General features: G+C 43.3%; 1 protein-coding gene across 1 annotated transcript in view; it reads left to right on the top strand.

The window, feature by feature from the left end:
- Nucleotides 1–5,337: 5,337 nt before the first annotated feature.
- The window catches only part of gdpd1 (glycerophosphodiester phosphodiesterase domain containing 1), a 42,269-nt gene continuing 26,340 nt past the window's right edge, over nt 5,338–21,266 (top strand). Inside the window, exons 1-3 of the mRNA XM_059655403.1 lie at nt 5,338–5,420; nt 5,514–5,685; nt 16,027–16,069. Coding sequence (XP_059511386.1) covers nt 5,397–5,420; nt 5,514–5,685; nt 16,027–16,069 — 239 coding nt within the window. The 5' untranslated portion in view covers nt 5,338–5,396. The remainder of the gene's footprint in view (nt 5,421–5,513; nt 5,686–16,026; nt 16,070–21,266) is intronic.

Here is a 21,266-nt window from a genome sequence, read left to right on the forward strand (position 1 = left end):
GATTCACTTGCATTTCATCTAACCTAATCTACAGTACCTGTTGCTCCTGATGTGGTCTCTATACCGGGGAGATCAAACACAGACTTGGGGACCAGTTTGGGGAGAATCTGCGCTCTGCTCTGCACGCAACAACTAATCTGGCCTTCTGGTTGCCAACCAGTTTAATTCCCCCCTCCTCCTCACCTGATGGCGTGTCCAACCTTGGCCCCTTAACTGTCAGAGTGAGGCCAAATGTGAACTGGAGGAACAACAGCTGATGTTTTGCCTTGGGAGTTTACAGCCCGAAGGCCTTAACATCGATTTCACCAGCTTCGAAATCTCTCCACCCCCAGCCTTATCTCGTGTCCAGCCTTCCCCCTCCTGACATGACCTGACCTGTCCATTTTCCTACTTAGCCATCCGCTCCACCCTTCCCACTGACCAATTACAATAACAACCCTAGCTGCATCCACCTATCACCATCTCTCCTACCCTTTCCCAAGTTCCATCTCACCCCGCCCCCCCCTTATTTATTTCTGGGCTCCATTCCCCAGCCCACTGAAGGGTTTCAGCCTGAAACATTGACTTAACTGCTGTTCGGATGCATCTGACTGGCTGTGCTTTTACAACACAAAATCATTATCTGGCCATTATTGTATGGACGCTTGTGGGAGTCTACTATGCACAAAATTAGCTGCCAAGCTTTCTATGGTGCAACTCCACAAGCTTATTTTTATCCAAGATTACTTTGAAAAATACATTATAAAACATTTGATTTGCATTAGAGAGAGTACAATGAACTTCAACTGGTCACCATGCCGCTGGACTCACTCTTGAGGGCCTGAATACATTTGTAGTACTCTTAATATTTAAGATGTACATTCCAACTCATTCAGCCTGCAAGCAAAACATTTCTAATTGAATATTATAAAAAAAGTAGAATAGGAGTAAACTTTTCTCCCTGCGTTATGTTACACTATAGAGTACTTCAAGTCAAATCCAGTGCTCTTGATGATCATGCAACCCTCCTTTACATAACCAAAGTATTCTCTATGGTTTACAAGCCTGTGTACCTTGAAATGAGCCAGGTCTGTGACACTCAGAAGGGAACAAACCAAAGAGCAAATTTCACTACCTATGCCTGGAAGGTCATCGATTTGATGTTGGTCTCACGGTGCATCTCTGCTAATAGCCCATAGAACAGAGAGTCCCATGTCGCAGAGCTGCTCGGAGTGAACCTCAACAAAAACCACTGCATCTCTCTTCAGATCTTTTTTGTAACCTCTTTCCCCATCACAGCCAGCTCGACAACGTTTATGCAGAGTAAGTGAAACTCCAGCCATCTATCGAAAGGCTCTTTCTCATCAGCAGCCATGCTACTTCTTGTGCTTGTTTGCAAGTTTTGGCGTTGAGATATTCTGTCAAGTCACGCTGACAATCTGCTCAGGATCCAATAGGATTTATTTCCTCCTTTTCCCATAGTGTCTCAAGTTACTCGCAGACCTCTGATAAAATTATATTCAGAAGTACTTTCCGGTGTTAATTTTTCCACAAAGAACAGGTAAAATATGGCCTATCTACTTGGTGCAATCCATTACAGCATGCCAGGCACATCCCTTAATAATAAAATGTGAGGCTGGATGAACACAGCAGGCCAAGCAGCATCTCAGGAGCACAAAAGCTGACGTTTCGGGCCTAGACCCTTCATCAGAAACCTCTCTGATGAAGGGTCTAGGCCCGAAACGTCAGCTTTTGTGCTCCTGAGGTGCTGCTTGGCCTGCTGTGTTCATCCAGCCTCACATTTTATTATCTTGGATTCTCTAGCATCTGCAGTTCCCATTATCTCTGATACATCCCTTAATAACACTGGGGCAGGCAGAATGTCGATACACAATGATACTTGCTTTTTATACCAAGGGTCCATGCACAATGTGGGTGCAGCTGCACACGAAGGCAGCCAGCTGGATGAGGGCCATGTTGGGTACGTTTTCCTTCCCCTTTATCTCAACTGCACTGAAAAACACATTCCAAAAATATTGGAAGGGTCACTGGACCCGAAACGTTAACTCTTCTTTCTACTTCACAGATGCTGCCAGACCTGCCGAGCTTTTCCAGCAACTTTGTTTTTGTTCCTGATTTACAGCATCCACAGTTCTTTTGATTCCAACAATATATCTTACTCACTACTTTTTAACATTCTGTTGTATTCAAATTTAAATATTTTGTGAAATGTAATAAAATTTAAGTTGTCTCCACACAGCATGTTTTGGGTGTCTCAGTAATTGTCTTTAAATTTGTAAAATACATGTGTTAGGCAAATAGGATGATTACACTCAACCTGTTTTCTTACAAAAATACACTTTATGCATAAAATTTATTAAGAAAACAAATTTTGATTGAAATATTACACTGAAAACTACATTTATTGATTGTAATAAATGCAAGGTTCAGATGACACTGCATATCAGTGTCATTATTTTCAGAGGCTATTGATTTTTTTGTGTGTGACACAAAGATATTTTGCTACAGTTGCATCTCTGATCTCTTACAGCTCAGTGACCTCCAGGTCGTTGAAAGTGCAAACTGCACCTGTGAACAGCAAGTGTTGTCTGGAACTGATCTGGTTGACACTTCGAATGGAGCCTTGAACAGGTCAGCTCAAGTATTAAAATGTTCCAGATTCGGAAAAGTATAAGTAATATGCAGTGGCCCTGCTAATAACTTAAAGGGGACACTTCGAGAGCGAATACTTTCTGGTCAGAGATGGCTGCATTTAAATCTCTGAATATTTGTCATATATAATTAGTACATTTCACTGCCTGGGATGGTAGTTGAGGCAGGAAATCTCAGAACCTTTTAAAATTACTTGGATAAGACCTTGAAGTATCATAACATTCAACGCAAGAACTGGAAAATGAGACTAATGTAGGTTTATTTTTGGTGGTGCAGGCTTGATGGGCCAAAGGGCATTTTCTGTACTGCATGATTCTATGAAAATGGTGGAAACCCTCAACAAATTGGGTAGCATCTGTGGAGGAAATTCAAGAGTTCAGGCTTGAATTTTATAGCCCAGAAAGAGGCCTTTTGGCCTATTGTCTGTGACCTTTCTGCAGAATACCGGCAGAAAACACAAAATGCAAATGTTAGAAATTTCATATAAAAAAAACTCAAAAATGCTTCAAACACTAAAGACTTTTGAAAATCAGAACAAAGAACCGACTTAACATTTTAACATCATCTGTGGGGAGAAAAGTGTAAATCTTTTAAGTCTGACTATTCTGCAGAGTCCATTTGAGAATATCAAGCTTTTCTGATTTTCAGCATTTTTATATTTTTACTGAAAGGAAGAAGCTGAGATTGTTACTTTGTGTCTTGATTTTGATGGAATGGATCTGAGATCTGTTAAAAATTCAATATAGTTATCACCCAGAAATTCTCTGTATGTTATAGGAAAGGCATTCTGCAATGTTGCACTGCTGCTAATAGAATCCCTACAATGTGGAAACAGGCCATTTGGCCCAACAGGTCCACACCAACTCTCAGAAGACCATTCTATCCAGACTCACTCCTCTACCCTATCCCTGTATTTCCCATGGCTAATCCACCTAACCAATAGATCCCTGGACACTATGGCAATTTAGCATGGCCCATACACCTAACATGCACATCTTTGGCTGTGGGAGGAAGCACATGTAGACACAGGGAGAATGTGCAAACTCCACACAGACAAGTGCCTGAGGCTGGAATTGAACCAGGATCCCTGGTGCTGTGAGGCAGCAGTGCTAACCACTGAGCTACTGTGCTACCCGCTTCCCCCCCCCAAAAAAAATGTACTCTAGCTTTTTTTCTGTCTTTTGTTGAGAAAAGTCTAGGATGGAAAGACTGCCTATAAATTGTTGTTGAAGCTATATTTACGTGAGATTTGGTCAGTTTCTTTTAAAATCCCCATTGTGTAGGTTAAAAGTATAGCTTCATATTACCTATTGTGTGCAATGTACAAAATCAGTATCAAACAAAGTACAAACTTTTGAAATAAAATGCAGATTTGAAGTAAGAAAACAAGCGTCTGAATACATTGAAAATGTGTGAAAATCTGAACAAAGACCTGTTAATATTTTAGCCTTGCTCAGGCCCCAAGGGACTTGCTTAATATGTAATTTTGTGGTGTATTTTTATTTCTATTGCTCAGCATCACCTTTAATCAGTGTGTATGTACAGTATTGCCAATTGTAGCTAGTATTTTTTGTGTGTGGATTTTTTTTGCTCATTTGTGGGACATGTACATCACTGGCTGCTAGTAGTTATTGCTTGTTGCCCTCAGTACATGGTGGTGAGCTACCTGCTTGAACCACTGCAGTCCACGCACTGAAGATAGACTTCATGCGGATAGTGTGAGATTAGTCATAGAATCATACAGACCCTTCAATCAATCAAGTCTGTAACCTTGTCTCGGCTTTTCTCTTGTCCAGAGTGACTGGAAACACTCCAGGTCATTTTGGCCCTCTTCTCCAGGTTTGCCAGAAAGCACAGCAGCGCAGTTGTTTTTTATTTAGCTGGCCACTTAGGGTCAATTGGCTGGACAGCTGGTTTGCAATGTGGAGCGAGGCCAACAGCATGCATGCAATTCCTGTCACTGGATGAGGTTCCAGTGAAGATGCAATCCTCTCAACAACTCATCTCACCAGAGGTATGGTGACCTTCAAGTTAAGCTCTCTGTAATGAGGGAGCAGCGCTCTGGGACAATGGCGACTTTACCTTTTAATTTAATAAAAGGACTGGATGCTGAAGATCTGAAACTGAAACAAAGTGCTAGAAGAAGTTAGCAGATCCAGTAGCATGTGTGCAGAGAACAAAACAGTATATGTTTTGAGCCTAGTAACTTCTCCAGAACTGGATGCAAAACGTTTAATCTGCTCTTCAGGTGTGTTGCCATACCAGTCAAATTTCTCCAGCAATTTGTTTTTGGTTATCTTTGACTTCATTTTGCGTACTTGGGAAATTTTGCAATATCAGAAAATGCGCTTGTGATCCTCTCATCTCAATATAGCAAAGTCAAAAATCACACTGTAGTTGGAGCTGCGCTTAGAAAGCTTGTGATTTCAAATTTCAAACCTGTTGGACTTTTTTTTGACTGATTTTTGACCATCCTCATCTCATTCAGCGGAAAGTCAGATTACTCGAGTGAGAGAGATAGATTGCTGCGCATGCGTAGACTACTTTTATTGTTGCAACATTCTAGGAGGGGGTGGGGCCGGCCTGATAGCGCCCGCAGCTCATTGGCTGCGCAACAATGGGGAATTAAAACAAAAGCAGTGACCAATGAGAACGCGCGCCGGCGTGTTCCTGTGCGCAGACGCGGGTGCCGGCATACTTCTCCTGATCGTCTCTGGCCCGGGAGCAGCGCAGTTCTGAGGGTAATGTCCTTTCTCCATTCATTCAAGGTACCCAGTTGTCACCGTGTGTCCTATTTGGGGAAAAAAGCCGCTGTATCCCCTTTAAAGCACACGTTTATTTGTGTATATCTATCTATTTAGGGGGAATTGAGTGGAGAGGCTGCCACTGGGGAAGAAATGTCAGCGGCGATGTATGTTCTCTCCGCTCTGGGAGGTTATGTGCTCTCCTCGGCTTTGCTCTTCAGGTGCCCGGGATTGCTGCACAAAAAACAGAAACAGAGCTTCAGGAGCCGGCATATCTCACACCGCGGAGGTAAGATCAACTGCATCTTTCTCTCTTCCCCCCCCCCCCCCCCGCCAACCTGAGTAGATCTTTGTAAGGACTGCGAGGCTCCATCTGCCCTATTAGCATTTATGCGGGGAGAACGTGCTCACTTCAGAGGTTTTGTATAATCAGTTGCTATAGCTCCTCTTGTCCAAAGACGAGCCTCGTGTGATTTCTTTTTCATTGGTCATTACCTTGCGAAAGACTTTGTTTCAAAAGGTTGTCATTTTTCAGACAACATTCTCCCTCACAGCCCTTACAAATCCCCAGCAACAAACCCCGTCTCGTCCAGGCAAGCATACTTTCTATCCCGGGGGGAATGAAGAACCCTTTCCCCGTGTCCCGAAGCTGCAAACTGCGGTTTACGACGTCATGGCCAGCTGTTTCTTTCTCACAGTTTATGACATTGAAATATTGATTGACGCCTTACTTGTTCCCTCTCATTTTCCTCATTCCTCTCCAAGCAGCAGTCGACGCCACGAACCTATTGAGGGATTGTGAAACCATACAACCTGTGCCCAGACTGTGTGCACAGTTTGTACCGTCATGGTGTGTACCCAAACGTAATCCGAAGGCGATGAGTTAGTCATCAGAGCCAGAATTCCCAGGAGAGAATTTGAGATTTCTCCCAGGTCTGTGCCTCCAGTCCGATCTTACCGGTCATTTGTTTAATCTCGATGTTTTTCTAGGGGATTCAGTCGGATTAATCAGTGTACAGCTCTACAGAATACGGATGTCCCACATTTGTTTCATTAGACAGTCTCAGCTGGGTTGGCTCTGGTGGTGCGTCATTTGTCTCCCGTACCCCTGGGGAGAAGGAGGGAAATTGGTCCATTGGCCATTCTACCTCAGCATTTGTCCTCTTTGTCGACTGCAGTCGAAAATGAGTCCATCAGCAAGGCTTCAATGTGATATTACGATCATTTTGAGGATCTGGCTGTGCTTCTGTTTTGTCAACGGCACAGTTGGTGAGCTAAACCTGGAGACAGAGAGCATCAATGAATTGCAGACCCATGCTCAGAAATAAGTAGATGCTGAGTTAAAGCAGAGAGAATGAGCAGAGTTGGTGCAAGGTTTTAACAACTTAGTGGCTTTTAAAACATCATTTAAGAAAAAGGTTATGTGGTCCGAGTTTGGAACTCCAGAGTCAGGATTAGATTATATTAGATTCCCTATTTTATGAGACTTGGTGGTGTTGGTGATCAAACTTGTGGGGTCTTGGCTTGTACCTGCTTATTGTTTCATGAGAGTTGCTCTTTGCTCAGTTTCCAGACCTCGCCGTTCCACTTTTATTCGTTCCCTTGAAAGGTCCCATTCTTTAGCCTTGGTAAATTTATCTTCGCAATTGTGTCTAACTCAAATGCCTGTTTTTCATTGGAAGCCCAACACTGGTGTGATTGATTTTAAACCCACTTCCTTTTCAGGAGAGTATGAGTTGCAACTAAGCCTTGAGTTATCTTGCATTTAAGCTGAGGGCAGTAGATCTACCTGTGTGAACTTGTGTATCTTAACATGCATCCATTATTCATGTGCCAAGATCCATTATTCATATGCTGTGTGTGTGTGTGTGTTGGCTGTCTGAGTATCGGAAAGGGCTGAATGTATGTAACAAGCATGTTGAAAGGCTGGGCTGCTTTTCCTGACAGCATCCCAATCCAAATCATGCCTTTCAAATCCAGTCTATCACATTGCAGATAAACACGTCAGCCCACACTGCGAGCCTTCTGATCAGTATGAATCAATTAATTGCCAGTCCTACTCATTAAACCATCACAGTAGGGACAGTCTAAATTGTCAAGTTAGATGGCCATACTGTTTTGCAGGTTCGCTTGGATAGGGATGAAATTATACTAGCTTTGATGTTTCATTTCTGTTGATTTGGTATCTTTCCCGGCTTGCTATGATGTTGATAATCAAAGGCTTTTGGAGATCCTGAAGTGCATCACTTGAGTGGATTTGCTGTCAGGAATGATGTCTCACCATTCAGATGAGAGCAGTATGTTATTTGATTAATCTTCAGTGGACTGACTGTAGTAAATTCTTTCAATGTGGCACTGCTACATCTGGGCTTCATGAAGTTGCTTTGTGGTGGGACTGGGGCCACCAGATAGGATTTCTGATGTTATCTGTTATATTGTCAGATTTTGAGTATATACGCTCATTTGGACTTCCTTCCTCCAGATATAGGCCCATTCCCACCACTCCCCCACCCTTAGACCTATTCCACCACACCTCTCCACCCTGACTCAAACCACTAGCACGATTTAGATTGACACACTCTAGTTTAATACCAAAGGTATGGGCATAGTTTAACCCTCTGGAAAAATATCCCATGTCTTGGGGAGAATGTAGTTTTATCCTAGTGGAAGCTTAGCTGCAAGAGGGAATGGTGAAGTCTCTGCCTCGTTATAGGGACTTAGAATAGTAGTTGGTGTCTAAGTTTTGATGGGGCCGTCTCCTCTAGTAAGTCGATATTATAATCCCTTCTCCGTTCCTGTGAATGGCTGAGCCTAGGATATGGTTATCTCTGCTCTGCTTTGTAATCTTCTCTGTATAATCATCAGTATCTTGAAGGATCATTTGCACATTTTGCTGAATCCTTATTCCTGCCTGCCTGACCTGTGAGACAATATACAATTGCAGTTGTTTAATCAGCATTAAATTACATATAGAGGATGAAGTTTCTTGCTTCTGTGGATGATTTATGACCCCGGCTTTTGGATGGAAGGGATGGAGGTACAGTGGAGACAGAATAGCACTATTATTCTGGAACCAATGTTTGTTTAGAATATAGAGTGAATTCATTGGCAGTTTCACCACACAACACTTGTAAAGGTGGAAAGGGTGCAGCATGTTGTTGCTGGACTAGTAAACCAGAGGTCCAAACTAATGACCCAGTGGTGTGAGTTCAACAGCTGAGAAATTTAAAGTCAAAGGTAATTAAATAAATCTGGAATAAAACACTGGGGTATCAATAATGGTAATTGTGATGGTGAAATTACTGCGTTGTTGTAAAAGGCCTATCAGTGTCACTGATCTTGTTTAGGGGAAGGAAACCTGCCAGCCTGAACCAGTCTAGACTACTCGTGACTCCGGATCCACGCCAATGTGCTTGACCTTCAACCACCCTCTGAAATGACTGAGCAAGCCATTCAACTCGAGGGCAATTAGGGATAGGCAAGAAATGCTGCTGTTAGCAGCAACACTAGCATCCTGTGAAATAATGAAGAATAATTGGGAGTTTCACATCTAATGTGATTGGCCATCCCCTGTCATTGCCCTCGCTTTAGAGCAGGTGCAGTGATGGTTTCCCAAGTTCCTGGAATGATGGGATTGTCCTAGAGTGAGAAATTGAACAAACTTCTTTTGGATGGGATTTTTTTGTTGCATTTAGATGAATGAGAGGTGATTTCATTGAAATATTTGATCCTAAGGGATGGGCACCAGCTTAGAACCATTCATTCAATTAGCACTGGGTGAAAATCTCAGCTGCTTTTCCAACATCCACCTGCACCACGTGGGCTGCCATTGTTCAAGAAAGCAGCTCACCACCTCCTTAGGGCACTGTCAGGGATGAGCAATAATTCTCTTAGCTATTCATTCACATGAATGTATAAGCCAGTCATTATTGTCCAAAGGGCAGTTAAGAAGTCAACCACATTCCTGTGGGTCTGGAGTCACATGTTAGCCAGATCGGTTAAGGATAGCAGTTTCCTTCCCTAAAAGGCATTAGTGAATCAGATGGACTTTTATGACAATTGGCAACATTTTGTGTTCATCAGCAGATTCTTAATTTCAGGTTTACTTTTTACTGAATTCAAATTCTATCATTCGCCATGGTGGGATTCGAACCCAGGTCCCCAGAATGTTGCATGGATCTCTAGATTAATAGCATAGCAACAATATCACTAGGCCTTGGTCTTTCCAAATTAATGCTGACCCAGCCAGTTACTTCCACTTTTGAAAAATAAAGAAGCACCAATACCTTTTTAAGATTTTAAGAAATCCAGCTGACCCATACTTGAAGCTTGATAATGCTAACACAGCACTTGACTCAGGCTCAGTCATTAAGAGTGTGATAGGTGGTTGAGTGTTTTGTTTCTTTGAAAGTTGCACAATAATCCATGCTAGTTGTGATTGTGGGTTTTGATCACAAGTCAGTCAGCAGTTCCAGGTCTACCACTGGATCAGATCCTTATATTCAGCACAGATCTACAAGGCTTGACTGGACACTATCTTTTGGGAATGTTGCTGCAGCAAAGACGTGATGGCATGGATGCTGAGTGACCATTTCCCTGACCCGGAGAGTCTGTTTGGAAAAAATGATACCCTATTGCACAGAGTTTTGAATCTTTTAAGTTACCTTCGTTACAAAGCTTTGGGTACTTGGCCTTTAAGTATATTCATGGCTGAGTGATTGATAGAACCTCAGAAACTTAGAAAACTGTGGGATATGGGATGGGAGTAGGAAATCATCTAGGGTCCCATCAAACGATGATGATGCTTAAGGGGCTGAATGGCCTAATCCTGCTCATAGATGTTGTTTTTCTTCCACTTCTTGTGAAATTTGGTTATTCAAAGTGAGTTGTAACACCAGTAAGCTGCCTGACTAAGCTCAGCATGCCCTTTGTACTAGTCATTTGGTGCCTGATGGAGCTGGTTGTTCTTTTCCTTACTCTGGTTGAACTTGCACAACTTTTCATGGTTGTGATTGCAGATATTGGACACAAGGCCTAGTCAAAGCTTTGTTTATGACTGCTGTGTGACTTAATCTATCTCCTCACCAATCAGCAGGAAGAGGTCAGGGGCAGGTCACCAGGAAAAAATTCACAAGTACAAGCACAATCTGTATTTATAACATAGTGGCTTTTTAGTGTAGAACAAAATGTCCCAATGTAAACTTGGGGGGTGGTATGTTGCATTTCATGCGTGGAGTCTGAGTTGCTGTGAACAACATGTACTTTTTCATGTGTTGTAGCCTGGAACTATGGATAGTGATGGGAGAGACTGGAATTTCACTCCATCACGTGGCTAACAGGAATCTCTCCTGTTCTTACTGCCTGCCACTGATGTGAGTTAGCAGGATTTCTGGGTTGACGTTTGACCAGTTTGGCTGTATGTTGAGTGCACCTCCATTGCCATTAAGTCCTAGTGTGGGTCGAACCCAGAGCATCTGACTCCAAAGTATGCGCTTTCCCCAGTGCACCCAGGACCAACAAGTAATGTAGATTTACTGGGTGTAAAATGAAATGGTACCAGTCAATGAATCAATCAAGCTGTGTTAGGTGACATGACAAAAGACACAGTTTAAAAAAATGGAATTTGAAGAGTTTCTTCAAGGGAGAGCAGGGAAGCAGAGGGGTTTAAGGAGGTTCCAAAGTCTGAGGACAGAAGTGAAAGAAATGAGAGTTTGGACTCTGAGGAAAGTAATGTTTGGGGAATAGATACGAAACTAGAGGAATTTGTGAGAAGAGTGGGTAGCTGAGGCTACACAAGGCTTTTAACATGAGCCAGGAACTTTAAATTTCAAACTTTTGGTAGTCCAAGAGTCAGCTTAGGTCAATGAAGGTCAGGTGGATGAAACATTTGAAAGAAATGAGATCAATGTCATTGTATAGCACCTTTAATTTTGTTTGTATAAATATATATCTTCTTTCCCATTCTCTTAACTGCTGATTGTACTGGCTCTGTCTAAATTTCCAATACCCGGGAACATAGAAAAACAGAAACTGTATATATCAGATTTTCTCACCTACAAAGTCAAGATTCAGTCTTATTGGAAAACCTTGGTGGGGAAAATTAAAGAAAAGGCACAGGAGAGTAGATCAGCAAAAATTGTCCTCAGCTCCAGGCAATTATTCCTGTGGTATTCCCTCTGTTGCAGAAAGGGCACCCAGCTCTTAATTGTCAAGCTGTGTGCAACGTCATTAATGGGAACAGTGACCATTTGATCCCCTTTAACCAGTCCCTCATTCACAACTGATCTGTGTCTCATTCCTGTAACCTAACTTCTATCCATCTCCATTCTGAAATTTCTGGAGGGAAATAAAGGGCCAATAAATATGAGCCTGTAATCCCACTCCCCAGTCCTCGGAGGAGAGTGTGTGCTGACAATAGGACTGCAAACACAATTGAGACAGTGTATGTCGCTTGTGTGCAACAGCAGAACTGAAAAGGTTGCATTGTGTACAGGACCCTTAGACTTGTCATGTATTTCCAAACCCACAATCTCTGCAGTCCAGAAGGAAGACGAGAAGCAGGCATATGGGAACGCCACCACCTCTGGTTTCCCCTCCAAGCTCTACATCAGCTATATGATCATTCCTTTAAGTGTCACTGGGTAAAAGTCCTGGAGCTCCCATTCTAACATCACTGTGGGTCTGCCTACACCAAATGGACTACTGTAGTTTAGAAAGGTGTGTTCTGATCACTGAATCAGTCTGTAGTTCCACATCTATCACAGAATCCAATCCCTCCACTCAATACAAATTGGTAATGCTTGGCTGGACTCCATCTCTGGGAATAAAGTTATTTCATATTTCAAACCAAACCAGAGCAGTATTGATCAATTTTTAAAAAAATTAAATCCAATCTCCTCTCTAGACTGCTAAAGGTGTTTGCGTACAGTCAAAAGAGCCTGTTGCCTGATCATTCTTCACTTGAGGCTGACCATATAGTTCAGGCGTGTGAGGAAGGAGCATCAACAACCTACATCTATGTAGTGCCTTCAATGCAGTCAAAAAACCAGTGCATTTCATTGGATCAAATAAAGAAAAGTTTGATACCAAGCCATGTAAAGTGAAATCCAGATAAATAGTGAATAACTTGATCAAAGAGAGAACTCATTTAGGAGTAGCGAGAGAGGTGGCAAGGTTTTTTAAAGCTTGGAATCAAAGCAGCTAAAATATGGCCACTATAGGTGGAACAAGGGGTCTGTATAAGTGGCCAGAGTGTCAGGAGTGCCGCGATCTCTCTGGTTTGTGGGGCTGGATGTAATTATAAGGAGAAGGGGTGGAGTGATTTGAAAAGAAAGATACAAATCTTTATGGGAATGGATAATCCCAGGTGTAATCAAGAAAGATTTGGCAGATAGGGCAGCTGGCTGCTTTGTAAATGCATTCCTCATTGCAGATCCAATGTATATAACATTGTTATGTGATTGGGAGTAAAAGTCCAATTTGTTTTGCTTTTCCCCCTAGTTATCCTGAAGGGTAACTGTTGGACTAATCTCTGGGTTCAGCTCACAGATTTGTTTCAGTTTCTGATTAATGGGAAGTGTGCAGAGAGACAGGATTAGAACGCTTTCTTTTCTCACTTGTGCTGTTTCACAACTAAGTGTGTGGGTACGTACATGTGTGTACGAGAGTGTGTTTGTGCAAGTGCAGTGGGTAGGTACTGTGTGACCCCCATGGTGAATGAAGATGTGCGTGCGTGTGTGTATGTGCGCTTAGATGAATGTCTGGTCAGCCAACAGTATCTGTGGCTTCTGATCATGAGGATGTATCAACGTTAACCACAATGCTGAAATCCTCAGTTTTGAGACAGATCAATAGAATGTGTTCAGGGGATGTCTTCTAGCAAAACAGTGAGATGTAACACATCAAATCCTTGAATTGTACAAACTGCGAAATTTCCCAAGTTCAACTGAAGTCTTAATTATCACCACTCAGGAGCAGCAGTGGGAGCTCTCAGGAGAAACAATGGAACTTGGATTTTATATTGAATTTTTGGGAATTTCCCAAAGCTCTTGACAACCAGCAAAGTACATTTTTCAAGTATAGTCAGTGACATGAGAAACTCAGCCAGTTTACACACAACCGGATAATCTGTTTCCATGACGTTAATTAAGGGCAAAATATTGACGAGGAGACCGGAGAGTGCTGCTTCTCTTAAAAGTTTGTTAAAAATAAATTTCAATTGAAGCAACTAGACTTGCAAGGGTCTTTAATCTGTTTAAACCCTCTAAATTTAAAACAGTAAAACATATCAAGAGAAACCAGTAAAAGAAAGCTAGAGGTGATGACCAGGGAAAATGTAAGTACAAGTTGCTCTTGTGTTCTTTGCTACTGCGCACTGTACAATGATACAGAGGGCTGATGTTACTGGGTGAGTAAACCAGAAGCCCAGACTGTGGAATTTTAGAGAAAGGAGTAAAAATCCCACCACCACAGCTGGTGAAGTTTTAAACTCCAATAATTAACTCTGATGTAAACACTCAAACAAATACTGCAAAAGTTGGATCTTGGAAATAAATGTGAAGTGTGCTGGAAAAACTCAGGATGTCTGGCAGCAGCTGTGTTTCAAGTCTAATATGACTCTGCTTGGGGGGTTTGCTAGAAAAGTGGCGCTTCTGATTTTTTTTTAAAGTAGGGATTAGTTTCAGAAAGAACCAATGATATGGATTCCCAGAGCAAAATGTGTGCAGACTCTGGTCTGCACTGGCCTGGTGAGTGTTTTTGAAATACTCCAGTTGCTGCCTTGTTCTTGTGTTGATTTTTTTTAAACATGTCTTCCCAGCTTCATGGGATTAATTGCAACTTTTATCGTTGTTTGCCATTACTTTGGTAAGTTAATTGTCCCCTATGCAGCCAGTGATCTTGTTTTGTGGTTTGAACACTGTGATTGTGCATATTTGTGTGGCTAAATGGTCTCTCCAAGGACCAAACATTGGAATTAGTACCAAAGTGTCATCTTTCCAGTAGTGAATATGCTGTTTCGAGCCAGTTGTAACCTTTTCAGTCATTTTGGTTGACAGTATGTTTCATCCCCAAGATTTCTTTTTCAAACACCACCACCCACCACTTCGCCATCATTATCCTGACTTCAAACTATATCACCTGTCCTCGGTGACGTTGGGTTAAAATCCTGCAATTCCCTTCACAAAGGCGCTACTGTGGGTCTACCTACACCTCCAGGACTGCAGTGGCTTGAGAACGCAGCTGATGAGCACTTTCTCTGGGGAAATTAGGATTAGATATTAAATGCTGCCACATTCCATGAAAATTTTTAAAATCAAAATTCCATAATTATTGAGATTTTGAGTATGAGATTCCCTTAGTAACGGGCAATAGCATGTCCAGATGGAACTCATCACCTGAGCCCTAATAAAGCAAATACCAGCTTTTGTGGTGCAGATGTAATGTGCCAACTTCTGAGCCAGGAGGCTCCAGTTCATGTCCCACTTGGTCCAGTGATGTATAATAACATTCCTCTGAGCAGGTTTTTAAAAACAAAATCTATAAAGCAGACCTCAATACTCTTGAAGTACGATGGTAGTGTCCATACTTCTCATCCAGAAGGCCTCCGTTCAATTCCTGCTTACACCAGAAACGTGACACCAGCTCTAAGCAGGTTGATTTTGAAAATATCTTCAAAACAGACCCGGAAGATTGTGGCACAGTAATGTCCCAACCTTTGAGCTAGGAGATCTGTACTCGAGTCCCACCTGTTGCAGCGAAGTATTATAACATCTCTGAAAAAGTCGATAGATATATTTAAAGTAAACAACTGTGTTCTGGTCCGGGATTATCCTGTGTATGCCATGAGTAGATGGCTCATTTTCGATCCAGTTGGGTTTCCTTAGTTAGGACAGTTACCTTTTCAGGTTCATTTCCTGCAGGACCGGAACACAGGCATGTCCTTGCTCCCTCCCAGACACACACTCCTTGTCCGGGCAGCAACCACACCCAGGAAAGAAACAAAGAACCTTCCAAGAAATCCAACAATACAAACTGCATCATATAACCTTGACTGGCTGTACTCTATAGATAAACCCCAAAGAAGATGGTGTTCTAAAATGTGTCAGAGCCACTGAAATCTTCTTCTCAAATATTTCCGTTTTTTTTTTAAAAAGCACAGATGCTAATTTGCCCACAGCATGCTCCCCCGGACTCCAGTGCAAAAATTAATCAGATCACTTGCTGCTTGTGGTGTTGATGGAGGTAAAAATTTTGGCCAGGATTTTCCTGCTTTTGTGCCCGGCAGGGTCATGGGCTCTTGTAAGATCACCCAAGAGGCCAGTCAGCCTCTGCTTTACATCTCATTCTAAAGGCAGCATCTCTAACAGTGCAGCACTTCCTCAGCACTGTACTGGCGTGTCGGAGACAAGCTGATGTGCAGATCAAAACTGACTCGGAATGAGCATGCATTGGTTCAAATTAAAATTTTCTTGTGTTCTAGTTTTTGAAGGTTGGAGGCTTGTTTCACTGGAAGTGACCTGGTAGGGTTGTTTTGATGAGCTGTACGCCATCAATGACCAAACTGTTGTCTTCAATGAAAGCTAATGCTGAGCTCTGAATGTTGAAGTGTCTCCATTTTCCCTTTCAACAGGTGCAGGAGAGAATCTGGAAAACACAATGGCGGCCTTCAGGCAGTAAGCAACACCAGCTCCATGCTGGGTCTTTCATTTTGTAACTTGAATAGAATGTGTAACAGGACACTGAAGTGATCTCAGCATAACATTTGGTGCTTGGGGGAAGTGGGAAGAGGGAGGTGGGGAAAGGCTTAGTTACAGGCTTTTATCAGATTGATGGGTGCAAGTGGGGAGGCGTAGCACAGAGTGTTGAGTGGGGCTGAGCTCACGGGACAGGTGCAAGTGGTGGATGGATTCAGGATTACAGGGTTTGTCTTTGACATGCTGAGGGTTCGGGGCCAACTACTGATGGGAGCAATTGTGGTGCCCAGTCAAGAATCGATACAGTCGTTAACCAGGGCTTGGTAAGATCCAGTGCTGACAAAGTTGAGCCAGGAGATCATCAAACTGACAAGTAAGTGATTTTGAAATGGTCAGAGGGAGTAAGGAACCCTATATTGGTGCCTGCAGCAATGTCACTCTTCAGCTGGCAGGTGAGAGCTGTGGAGGCCAGATGAGACCACTAGATGGAAGTTGGAATCGGGCATTATCAAGGGTGCAAATTTTTGAGCAGTTTAGGCTTCATACTTCTAAAAGGATAAACACCTTCCAGTTCTGAGAAAGGGTCACATGACCTGAGACGTTAACTCTGATTTCTCTCTACAGATGCTGCCAGACCTGTTGAGCTTTTTCCAGCTGTTTTCTATTCTTGTTTTTTCCCTTCTGATTTTTATTTGGAGCAGTACTCCGGCAGCACTGCCCCTGGAGGAGATCCTCAAACCATTTTCTGATGAGTAGTTACTGGACTTGAAACATTAACTCTGTGTTTCTCTGCACAGATGCTGCCAGACTTGCTGAGTTTCTCTCTGGCCTTTTGTGTTTGTCCCAGATACAAGTTTCTGTAACGGTTTTGACAACTCAAAGTTTGCGCTGAAAATAAAGCAAAAGCCGAAATCCCCAACCCTCCACCATTTTTTTTCCCCCCCTCCCTTCCAGTGATCCAGACTCAATGTGGATAGAAACTGACTAGATCCTGCTCCTGGGTCCTCCTCTTCATTCCACGCTCTTTCAGACAGTTCCATTCCTGCTGGGTTGAAGAGAAGCTGGCCACTGATCAGGGAGAATTGCAGTCACCAGTCCCAAGTAAAAGAGTTAAAATGACTAGTGTCCCACAGCACCGGCTGGGCTGGCATTATAGTGTATCCCATTGAAAGCACGTGTAATCTTAGTCCTATGCTCTAGTGTATTTGTATACTCTGTCCTCTCAGAACGGCAAGATTCTGGACTTCGAAACTGAAGAGTAAACAAGTTCTTTGTAGAAACAATGTGGAATAAGTGTCTGGGAACTTTCAGACTTTAGACATCCTGAATGATTCCTCAATTATGCCAATTGATGCTTCTCTTGAGCCCATTGGATTAATTTGAAGGGCAGAATAGTTAGCTGTGGGTTCAGAAGTAATATTTGCACGCTGAGGTAGACACAGCCAGTTCCCGTGAGCAGTATTGTATCAATGTGTCTTCCAGCTAATAGTGCACTTTGTTTGAAAGTTGTTTAGAATCGGAGGAGACAGACAAGACCCATTCACACAGTCGCATCCATGCTGACTCTTCGAAGGAGCTATCGAATTTGCCCCAATCACCTCGTAATCGTGCAATTTTTAATTCTTTGGCAAATGTTCCCTCTTGAAAGTTGTAAATGGAATCTGCCTCCATCACCATTGCAGGCTGCACGTCCCACATTGCAACTTTTGTACCAAGTTGATGTGTTGGGGGGAAACAAAACACTCTCATCAAGGAGTTGGGATCAAGAATGTGCTACTTGGAATTGTGGGAGGGGTAGATTCGATTGAGGCATCGGAAAGTGACGTTAGCTGATTATTTGGCTCGTAATGGTGTGCAAGGCTATGAGGAAAAAGCAGGAGATTGATAATAGAACTGGTGCAGATGCAAATGGGCTGAATGGTAGCCTCCTGTGCTGTAACAATTCTTTCAAATTCAGATTGGTGCTTTCCAAACATTTTCTCTCTGCAACCCTGTTTTGGGTGCTTTTGAGTCAATGTGACTCCAGAGCTGGAAGATCTGGCTATATGGTTGGCAACATCTAGTGACGTGCCATTTCTAATCAAATTGATCCATGGCATGGGATATATTTGTCGTCCGACTAGCTCAGAGCACATGCTTTCTAGTGGATATTAGTACCTGATAAATTAATGCATTTCCAGAGAATGGATGGTTAAAATTCAGCATAAAAGAGGCACCTGTAATGGAAGCCTTGTCCTCGCACCCAGCTCACCACTTCCCTTCCTAGGGCCGACTTGTGATTGTTGCTGGCTCATACTTGAGGCACTGGAATGGCACCAGGTCCAGCAGATCTCTCGACTAATTAGATGGAATCTTGCCAGGGCAGGGTTTGTACATCTGTTGGAGTTGGCATTTGTTCTATCATTATGGTCTTGGACTTTGACCCTAGTTTTTCATACTGTGCCCCTCTGGAGTCTTAGCCCATGGTTTGTGGGGGAGGGGGGGGGGTGCAGCGGATTAAAAATGACGTTATTTTATTAAATAATAGATGACATTCTGAGGGGGCTTGATTGGGGAGATACTGTGGATGTGTTTTTCCTCTGAGCAAAATTTCAAACCAAAGTGTTTCCCATTTAAGACTTGAGCTGGGAGAAATACTTTAAGTCAGAGGGTCACTTTGTTTGTGGAATGGTGTTCCCCAGAGAACAGTGGAGCCTGGGGCACTGGATACCTGACAACAATCAGGCCAGTCATTACCTTTTGAATGATGGAGCAGGTTCAGGGGCTAGACCTTTTTTTTGTCTTTTATTCTTCCACGTTGAATAGAATCCGATCTTCCCTGATTCTTTTACCAGTTGTCTGTGTCCTTTAGCATAGACACTCCTGCCAGTGGAAGTAGTCTCTCCCTTTAGCCCCTCAAGGCTTCCAAATATTTTGAAGTCCTTTTCAGCTCCAAAGTATGAGGCAATCTAAAATAGCACTTAACGCATGAAAGCTGGGGATGCTTTTAAATAGGTGAGGCTATTTTCTTTAGCTGAAGGATTGATCAAAAGAGGAGCAGATGGAGGTGTCACAGTTTTGTCACTGGACTGGTAATCCACAGGCCTAGATTTATACTCTGGGGACATGGGTTCGAACCTCACTAAAGTAGTTGAATTCAATGAATAAATCTGGGATATAAATCTTGTATCAGTCATGACAGCTGACATCAAAGACAATAAAATGTGAGGCTGGATGAACACAGCAGGCCAAGCAGCATCTCGGGAGCACAAAAGCTGACGTTTCGGGCCTAGACCCTTCATCGGAGAGGGGGATGGGGTGAGGCAACTGGAATAAATAGGGAGAGAGGGGGAGGCGGACCGAAGATGGAGGGAAAAGAAGATAGGTGGAGAGAGTATAGGTGGGGAGGTAGGGAGGGGATAGGTCAGTCCAGGGAAGACAGACAGGTCAAGGAGGTGGGATGAGGTTAGTAGGTAGATGGGGGTGCGGCTTGGGGTGGGAGGAAGGGATGGGTGAGAGAAAGAACAGGTTAGGGAGGCAGAGACGGGTTGGACTGGTTTTGGGATGCAGTGGGTGGAGGGGAAGAGCTGGGCTGGTTGTGTGGTGCAGTGGGGGTGGAGGGGACGAACTGGGCTGGTTTAGGGATGTGGTGGGGGAAGGGGAAATTTGAGGGCCTTCAAGGACCGCAACTTCCCCCCACAGTGATCGAGAACGCCCTTGATCGCGTCTCCCGCATTTCCTGCAACACATCCCTCACACCCCGCCCCCGCCACAACCACCCAAAGAGGATCCCCCTCGTTCTCTCACACCACCCCACCAACTTCTGGATACAACGCATCATCCTCCGACACTTCCGCCATCTACAATCCGACCCCACCACCCAAGACATTTTTCCATCCCCACCCCTGTCTGCTTTCCGGAGAAACCACTCTCTCCGTGACTCCCTTGTTCGCTCCACACTGCCCTCCAACCCCACCACACCCGGCACCTTCCCCTGCAACCACAGGAAATGCTACACTTGCTCCCTCCCTACCTCCCCACCTATACTCTCTCCACCTATCTTCTTTTCCCTCCATCTTCGGTCCGCCTCCCCCTCTCTCCCTATTTATTCCAGAACCCTCACCTCATCCCCCTCTCTGATGAAGGGTCTCGGCCTGAAACGTCAGCTTTTGTGCTCCCGAGATGCTGTTTGGCCTGCTGTGTTCATCCAGCCTCACATTTTATTATCTTGGATTCTCCAGCATCTGCAGTTCCCATTATCTCTTATAGCTGACATCAAATATTGTTTTTTAAAAAAAAATTCCACCTGGTTTACTCTCATCCTTTAAGGAAGGAAATCTGCCATCTTTGCCTGAAAGTGACTCGAGACCTACAGAGATAGTAAGACTGCAGATGCTGCAGGAACACAGCAGGCCCGGCAGCATCACAGGAGCAGGAAAGTTGATGTTTTGGGTCAGGACACTGTGGTCCTCCAGCTCCACACTGTTATCTCCAGACCTACAGACTTGTATTGGCTGTTAACTGATGCTGTCTGAAATGGCTGGGCAAGCCTCTCCGTTCAAGATAACTTAGGACAAGCAACAATTGACATCTATCCTTTGATAGAATTCAAGGTTCTTTTTTTAAAAAAAACTTGCAGATTGAAGGTGATTGGGAAAAGAATCAGAGCTGACAAGGATAAATCTTTTCACACAAAAAGTAACTTGAATTAGGAATGCAAAACCAGATCAAGTGCTGGATAGAAGTTCAGTGGGGAGTCTTCAAAGGGATTTGTATAAAAATTGCCAGAATGCACAGAATTTGAGGAATTGGGTTAACTAGGCTGCTTCACGTTCAGTGAGCGGAATGGTTCCTATTAGTCCCATGTTCTGGCAGAATCTGTTGTTAGTGCGGACCACAAGTATTATTGAAAGAAGTTTATTGAAGCTCTTCGTCTTGCATTTGTAAGGACTATTGGCAAGAATACCAGTCTAAGGGTAAGCAGCAATACTGTATGAAAGGAGAGTGTCGATTGGTAGAGACATGCCCTATCTTAATATAGAGCTCTTTGCAGACAGAAAGAACACTGCATCTGTATCAATGCAACAAAATAGGTGACAGCTATTCATTTCTCCAGTTAAGGCATTGCCATATCAGTCAGACAACCTGGTTTAAAAAGTTTAAAGATTGGCAGTAATTGTCAGTGATCTAACTGGTG

This window comes from Stegostoma tigrinum, chromosome 27 (genome assembly GCF_030684315.1).
Source record: "Stegostoma tigrinum isolate sSteTig4 chromosome 27, sSteTig4.hap1, whole genome shotgun sequence".
NCBI lineage: Eukaryota > Metazoa > Chordata > Chondrichthyes > Orectolobiformes > Stegostomatidae > Stegostoma > Stegostoma tigrinum.